This window comes from Bison bison, unplaced genomic scaffold (genome assembly GCF_000754665.1).
Source record: "Bison bison bison isolate TAMUID 2011002044 unplaced genomic scaffold, Bison_UMD1.0 scf7180017864471, whole genome shotgun sequence".
Lineage (NCBI taxonomy): Eukaryota > Metazoa > Chordata > Mammalia > Artiodactyla > Bovidae > Bison > Bison bison.
Genome location: NW_011495032.1, coordinates 14,235,102 through 14,243,723, shown reverse-complemented (window position 1 = coordinate 14,243,723; position 8,622 = coordinate 14,235,102). Strand labels below are relative to the sequence as shown.

Sequence of the window (8,622 nt, the reverse complement as noted above, 5' to 3'; positions counted from 1 at the left end):
TCTAGAAAGTTAAAAAATGTACCTAGAATCATTTAGCCTTCACTGTTAGGGAAAAACAAAAATTAAAAGATCAAAAGATGACAGTTGGTGCACAAATGAACGATGGTGGGCTCATGACTTTCAAAGATTGTAAAATTACCTCTTAAAGTTGCTATAATAGTAAGACAGTAGCAGCAACAGCATGAGACCTTAGACTGAGATACAATTTCATGCAAAAACAAAAATGTCGAGTGTGTCTGCGTATATGTGTATTCTCATGTGGGTGAAAGGCGGCGAAGGGTGAAGACCTTGGACTGGTCTCGGATGTCTGAAGGTGCTCCTGCATTTGTAAGAGTTAGGACTGCTGTGATGTCCAGGAATCATTTTCAGTAATAAACCTAAGATGACAGTGAAGTAGCAGAAGTAAAGAGACTTATTCTCGTCCACTTGCAGAGTAGGAAAATTGAGGGAAGTGCGGCCGCCTCTCATTGTCCATGCAGTCCATACCGTCCTCATCATATTTTTCAGGTGGTGTTATTGTAATAGTCTGAGCTGTAAATTCTTCATCAAAATATCTGGTGTCTGTCTCAGACGTTACTTGAGGCTTAAAAGGAGGTACAAGCTTTTTATCATACACATCTTGCCAGTTTACTCCAGAAAAGAAACTGTGTCTCATAATTTCTTTTGCATCATCTGGTCCTCCACCAAGGCGTTTATTTGGATCCTTTATCAAGAGGCCTGAAAGCAATGATTTTGCATCTGAAGAGAGTGTTCGAGGAAATTTAATATCTTCCATTAGAATTAGTTCAAAAAGTTTCTCATGATCCTGGTTATAGAAAGGTAATCTCCCGCACATCATTTCATACATGACAACCCCAAGGCCCCACCAATCCACAGCTCGGCCATAGTCATTATCTTCTAACACCTCTGGTGCCAGATACTCTGGTGTACCACAGAAAGTCTTCATGGTGGCTGCATCAGTGATCCCTTCTTTGCAAAGTCCAAAATCTGTGATTTTTATGTGGCCATCTTTATCCAGCATCAAATTCTCCAACTTGAGATCACGGTACACAATCTTTCCGGAATGTAGATAGTCCAAGGCAGAGACAATTTCTGCACCATAGAAACGTGTGCGGTCCTCGGAGAACACCCGCTCTCTCGACAAATGGAAAAACAGCTCTCCCCCATTAACATATTCCATCACAAAACATAAACGGTCTTTTGTCTGGAAGGAATATTTCAGGGATGTTAAAAAGGGATGTCTAGTGTTCTTTAATACTCTGCTTTCAGTTAAAGTGTGCGCCACTTCATCCTTGGCAATAATAACTTCTTTCTTCAGAATCTTCATAGCATAATATTTTCCACTTGCCTTCTCTCGAACCAAAATAACTTTCCCAAAAGTGCCTTTACCTAGTAGTTTCAAATAGTCAAAATCATTCATTGTCTTTCTTTTATGATGGGTTGTAGAAGCATCCATCTCTTCCTCTCCTATATTATCAATTTGTGAAGTTGGACTACAATTCATTCTCTCTTCTTCTTGCCTCTGGAGTCTGTCTGCTACAGCCTGGATAGCTTCTGTCCATTCTTCCCTTTCCTCTGGAGTATCTACGTGAAATGTTCTCTCTATAACAGTGGTCCACTGGAGACATCTGATAATAAATGTGTTTGGCTTTGGTCGTTCTGTTTTCATTAACTGGCATTTTGCTACTGAAAAGTTGTTGAGGGGATAAGGTAAATCCACATCTTGGGGTTTCTCTTTATATCCTATGAATGAGCCATCTGTCTTCAAAAGGAAATATCTTGGCCTCCAGTTTTTTATATATTCTCCTCTGCAACCAGCCCAGAAAGCCAAACCACAAGCTCTACAGCCCGGAACAGTCAGAACCTGGACAGTGACTAGCCTTGTTAATTTTGCCCCTGCTTCTCGGATTAAACATTTTAAATCCCCAAGAGAAGACTGATTACATGATCTTCCCACTTTGGGTGCCAGACTGTGTACTGCCATTGTGAACTGGAGTTCATCTGCCCAAGTCATTGATTCAAGGAGGTAAGATAAAGTGTAAATTATTGAACCCACACTATGGATGAGAACCATATATAGGTAACTAATAAACAACCATGTATACCAATTTATAAATAGCATAGCTTAGAGTGCTATTATTGCATGAAACTCCATTTTCCCTTCACCAGGAACTGCTGGAGCCATACCAGCAATTCCTGGTGTGACTAAGATAATTGTCCCTACTCTTACCTGGAAGGCATCCTTCTTGCTCTTTCATCACCTGGATCCACAGATCCTCTTCTATGTGCCTGTGCTGTCTTAGACTCAGGTAAGAGGGTCCTGCCTTGGTCTCAGCACTTTAGAAAAGCCCATCCTGTCCTCCCCATGGGACACATCTAGAGCCCAGGTTCCCTTCTAAGTCCCTCTGTCAGTATCTAGGATCCTGGAATTCCCTGTCAATAGCCCTGAGCCCACTTCCAAGCTGCACATACTTCTTTCTTGGGTTGTCTACTCCAGTATAGGACCTTGATAATGGTGTGTATACAATTCCAAGGCCAGTGGTGTGGTCAGGGGGTGCCTATTGCCAGGCAATATCGCCAGAGCTCAGATAGACATGGAACTGGTCATAGATGCACAGGTGGTCTCTTGCTATGTGGTTGGAGCCTGAGTGATAAAAGGAGGAAGATCACAGGCCAGAGGACAATGCAGAATCTCTACTTGAACCTGCTTCCAGGTCTTTATGCAATTACATTTATCAAAGTAGGGGGTTACACCATGTTTTATTTACCAGTTTTTAAACCTGATTAATAGTTTTTAAATATTTAGACTTACATTATGTGAGCTTCCTGTTGTACTCTTGTCCTGAACCTTAGAAATGTTAGGAGGGGGCCTGCTCTTCTGTCCCCTTACCAATATGTACTTTGTGACTATTTCCTTGTATCAGATCCCTCTTTACTAACTGCATAATATTCTCTGTTTCTGCAGCTGCTCACAGTTCAGATTTTATATATAGTCTTTATCAACTGCATTCGCTTCCTCTAATACCCTAATAAACATCTGCTGCTTATCACTTATTGTGGCTTTTTATATATTCAGAGGTTTAGAGCTTGGAGTTTAGTCTTTTTCTTGGTCCCTTCTATTTTCTACTCAGTCTTTTTAGTGGGAAATGCAGTTTCCAAATTGAGTCTGAGCGTCCAGAGTGATGGGTACATATTCTGGTATCTCTACGCAATGCCCGTGTTAGCTGACAGAGTTAAACCATTTCATAGCCCATCTCTTGCCTTCATTTGCCCACATGATTGGATGCCAAAGGAGGCCCTGTCTACCTGGGGATCCAGAAAGGAGGGAGAATTTTAGCTGATGTGTATAGGAATTTGTCTGCTGGGGAGTGCTAAGATTATACCTCAAATCTATGATGCGTCTCCTGCATCTCCTGCAATGCAGGCAGATTCTTTACCGCTGAGCCATCAGGGAAGCCATGATGCACTAGGTAAATTAATTATAAGCATGAAAGCAAAAAAGTCATGTACATACCTACTGGGAAACCCTCAGATATAGCTAAAGATTTTAATCCATGATACAGAGTTGAAAGTCCTCTCTGAGTGCTAATTCCTACATAGCAGACAGTGTGGGGATACAAATCAATAAAACAATGGGGGAAAAAAATGAGAAAAGATTTGATCTAGCAACCCCCCTGTGGCCCTGCCATTCTCTTGGTAATAAAGATAATTCACTAAGACATTACATTAGAGAGAAGACAAATGTGGAACAGGATTATTGTGGCATTCACAACTTTTACATCCCCCAGTCCCTGCATAACCCAAAAAGATGATAGTCATTTCCAAATTTATATGCAAATTTTCCCTCTGGTAGAAGTATCTGAAAGCAAAATTGGTCCATTGAGTTAATCACTGAACAGGGCACTTCAGTGTGCTCCAGTTCTGACATCTAATCAGCAATACAGCTGCATTTAAATACTGAAGACTTAAAGGATTTGGCTTCTGAAGCAAGGGATTTTCTAGATAATCTTGCCTATAAGGTCCTTGACTTGTGCAGGCAAATGCTGCTGACTATGAACCACAGGAAATTACAGTGCAGCAGTTATATATCTGCTTTTCTCCTGTGTATATTGTTAGGAGTTTTTCATTATAATTAACATTTGCTTGTGAAATGCTCCATTTCTCAATTTTGCTGTTGACTTAATAAAAACCCAATTTGCAAGTACACGTTCATGCCTTGTCCTCCCCTCTGCAATTAACTCCAACACCAAGCCAGGCACACGGTTAGAATGCAGCACAGTGGTCCTTAAAGTGAGTCAAGATGTTCTGCTCAAAAATGTCCCAGGCTGGAGCTCAGGCCAAGATTTTGCTTCTTCTATGAATGGAAAGAATCTAACAGAGCAGAAAGCAAAATTTAACATTATGCTGAAATAAAAATTCTTCTAGGTGACTGCGGTGCAGCTTATGGAAAAAAAAAAAAAAGGAATCATTATGATAGGGCAATCAGCTTCCATTTAATAAGTCTAAAATAAGGAGCTGGGGGGAGTTAAAGGATGAAAAGAAATTTTTAATTAAAAAAAAAAGAAGAAGAGGAAAAAAACAAAAAAGGAAAGAAAAAAACACACACACACACTGAAATGTTGCTTCCAGTGCCCCCTGCCGGAATGCTCGTAATTATGCTTGTTGGAACATTTAGCATAATTAGTCTTCAGCTGCCTATTTCAGTTTTGCTCAAGACATAAATGTCAAGTCAAAGCTATTAAAAAGCATGTTCTTGAGAAACAGATACTCAGAAGGAGAATTGCGCAGGTAGCAAAGGTACTGCTGGAAATCACAAATGCCACTGAATATTTGTACTGTTGTGCTGGCTGAATGCACTAATTACCATAATTCTCTTACAGCATATAAACTCTGGGCTGGTTTATGGCCACATTAAAATTAATTTTTATGTTAATTAGTCTCTCATTCAAGTGAGAGCTAACCAAAGTCACAAAATCTGCCCCGCCCATCTTTTGTGTGGGTTGTTTCCTCTCCAAAGATTGGCCCTGTGTGCCCTAGGTTAGAATCGCCCATTAAGGGGCAAGGGCGGCTCTTGGCCTTGAGCTACTGTAAACCAGGCATATGATTTACTGTCCATCATTTCAGATAAAAATAGATTTTTTTTTTCCCCACAGGCAGCTTGAGTATCACCGGCTAGAGTCAACAGAAAACACAGTCAGGTGTCACCAGCTGAGCAGAGGGCGCTAGTGCTATTTTGCATTTATCACAGGCACTTCCCTAGGGGAAATGAAGAAATTTCCATGGGTGACAGGAAAGCAAATTTCTTCTCCTCCAGGAGGAGGCTGTGGCTGCCTCAGCAGCTTCCAGAGCAGCTTTTATCTGAGCCTAGAGCTGGGGATGGAAGACAGAAGGCCTGATGAGGAGAGGAGCCTGGAGACTGGAGACCCATCTCCCCGACTGGCAAGGGGCCAGAAGGGGCTTCCGGGAGCAGGAAGTAAGCCGTAGTAGGGCTCTAGAGTTTATAGACTCCCAGAAGGGCCTCTCCTGGCTCCACGGTTTATAGGTAGGAAGCTGAGATAAAGGAGACATGGGACTTTGCAAGAGCATGCACAGAGTTAGTGACAAAGCTGATGTCATGTGTGTGTATAGGGCTCTTTTTATCAATTCCCAATTCACAAAAGTAAGATGTGGTCTCCTCTGACCAAGCTGACAATTAAGGAAACCTGCTTATTTAAAAAAACAAAAAACAAAAAAACAATATTTTGAAACATTTGTAAATGGGAGCATTGGAATAGGATGCAAATGTGAGCTTGAATAACTGCAGCTCCATAAGTAGGGGGAGTTAAAATATGAAAAGAGGCAGGTCAGATGGGAAATCTGGTAACTTTTTGAAATAGAGCTCAACCTTTATGTTGTCTAAAATTTCTTTCAGTGATTTTCTAGATTATGTTCCACAAACCTTGTTTAACATGTAGAGAATTTGTCCACCTTCAGGTTCAGAAGTAATGAGTGACTGAAGGTGGTGACTGAATATACGGGACATATGCTTTCTAGAATTGCCAAGGCATACAGCCCAAGTTCTGTAAGTGGGACCCAAGGTCCTTGTCTTGGTCACAAACCAATTAAGCTAAGTGCTACTGAAATTGCTTTTTATCATCTAGACACGAAGCAGTTCACAAGATACAATACTTGATGCATAAAAGCTTAATTCATCAACCTGGGCCTGGTGACTTAATAGTCACACTAAGACCCATATAACACATTTGTGAGTGGGAAATGAGTTGTTAAAAAAAATAGTGAGGGCTCAGGGGCATGCCGGGTATTAGAATTAGCTCCTTGTTCTCCATGAAATTGTTTGGAATCACCAACTGCAGCTCTCTAATAATTCTTTTGACAACCATGTCTGCTTATATCAAGGAACTGAACGGCTGGGCTGGTGGAAAAGGTGTCGGGCTACCTCCCATGGCAAGGTTCAACCTTAGCTAAACTGAACCACAATATTGCCTCCAACCTGGAGCAACTGCTGATTTTTTCTAAGATCTCCACTTCCCCTGGGAAGCTACTCCTACAACCCTAATCTATGTATGGAACATTTCTGGATGGTTCCTTCAATGTAGCATGGGGCCCCTGGTCATACAAATAGGTTTTTATTCATTTTCCCAGCATTTGTGGAGCATGTCATTTGTAGAAAATGGGCTTGGCTGTGGTTAGTGGAACAGCCTCCAGCTTCACTAGGGACCACCAAGCCTTCAGACTGAGACACACTCTTTTCAGGTGGTGTCAGTCAGTGACTGAGCAGGGTAGTGATAGCCGTGCTCACATCCTTCTTGAGGTCCCAAGGTACAAGAGCCTAGCCCAGAAGTCCTCAAGCCTTATCAGTTCATGGCACCCAGAGGCTCAGTCATTTTTTTCATAGCACTGCCTAAACTGAAAGAAATTGCCTCCCAGTTCCTTTTGTTAAATAGTTAGATCCAAACAAGGAAAGAGTAATCGTTTGTAGGGTATCTGACAGATGTTACTGTGTTTCCCTGGAAATTTAAAAATATCCTGCAGTGCCCCGTACATACATGGCATCTTGGAGAATCTGAGTGGACAGTTCTGGAACCTTTCGCATAACCATTTCTACCCAATGCAGGGCTCCTCCAATGGGCAGTCTGTGCTCCAGAGCTCCTGGTTGAGCTAGAGAGGCTTGGTCAGATCTGCATTGCAGACTGAAGTCTCCCCCACACAAGCTACCTTCCTCCCCTTTCCTTTCACAGGTGTTATTACCCGATAAGACTCTGCCCTCTTGATGCCATCTGTGTCTGCTTCTGAGAGAAACCAAACTGCAACGTATCTCTCATCTTTCAAAAGGCTGACAGTTATCTGGGACAATTTAAGGGAACTTCACGAAATCTATTCTTGAGGTCACATCTTAATGAACGTATCTTAAAAACAACAGAACTGATAAACCTACCAGATCCGATGTCCTATTACAAACTCATTAGGGTAGTCTCACTCACCTTTGTATTGCCAGCATCCAGAGCACATCTGGTCACAGAGAAAGTACTCAATGATTATTGACTGTATGTATATTTGTGAATGAATAAACCATGTATAAAAATACATGTTATATATCAGCATTTTAATCAGAGTCTTTAGTAAGACAGTTACAATATGTTCCATATTTCTCTTTTAGAATTCACCTGAATTTTCAAAAAGTTCTACCTATCAATTACATTTTTCTCTCCAAAACTGTATCATAAATTAGTAGCAAAATTTCTGACAGAAAATAAAAATTGAAGGAAAAGCATAGATTCTCTGTTAGTTGAGCATTTCATCATTGACCTAGAATGCAGTTATTCTCATCAGTAAAATTGATAATAAGTAGATTGGATTTTTTTTAATATGTAGGAAACCCTAGTTAATTTCATCACCCAATCATTAGCGGATGAAACCAAGCTTGAAAACACAACTAGACAAGAAGCTATTTCTGTGCTCTGTAGAATCTGTCCCCAGGCATCTTATTGCCATATTTACTACACATTATAATAAGCACATTAAAAGTCTAAGAGAAAGAATGTTTAATGAAGGTAAGCCCGTCTTCCAACGGAATTTTCAAAGAGAGAAAAGTGTTTAATTCTGTTTACCAGAGAAAGTTCTTGAAGCACTTTTCCAAATGTGTTTTATTGTATGAGCAATCACTCAATCAGATTAGAAGTAAGAAAGGGATCAACTGGAGTTGGGTCTTCATGTATACCAGTTTGCCCTCACCTTCCTGGCATTCCCTGTCTCATCTAGAAGGAGCATGTATCTGAGAGTCCTCCTGATAAGTCAACCCAAACTGCACTTCTGTGAATGTTAAATGCTTTTTTAAAATGAAAAGAAATGCGGTAAACAAAGCTCCAGGAGATTCAGTCCTCTGTCTCCATTCCCTCCAAAGCCCTCCCGGAAGGCAACAGGAATGAACTACCAGTACCATCACGGCCTTATTTAATGCGTCTTTTTTCACACTCTTCTAGAAGCAGCTCTGGCTTTCAGCTCAGGTGTATCAGCAGATGCCCTGGGACTTCACACCTGCCGTGATGGAAGACATAAACACAAGTTAATTAAGTCTATTGTTCAAACAATTTGTTTCTCGCTGAGGCTGACTCACTTGCAACT

General features: G+C 41.0%; 1 protein-coding gene across 1 annotated transcript; it reads right to left on the bottom strand.

Moving 5' to 3' along the window:
- Nucleotides 1-6: 6 nt before the first annotated feature.
- Nucleotides 7-1,806, bottom strand: LOC105003597 (RAC-gamma serine/threonine-protein kinase). Its single transcript, XM_010860849.1, has one exon. The coding sequence runs from the start codon at nt 1,667-1,669 to the stop codon at nt 413-415; it is 1,257 nt and encodes a 418-aa protein (XP_010859151.1). The 5' UTR covers nt 1,670-1,806; the 3' UTR covers nt 7-412.
- Nucleotides 1,807-8,622: the final 6,816 nt, after the last annotated feature.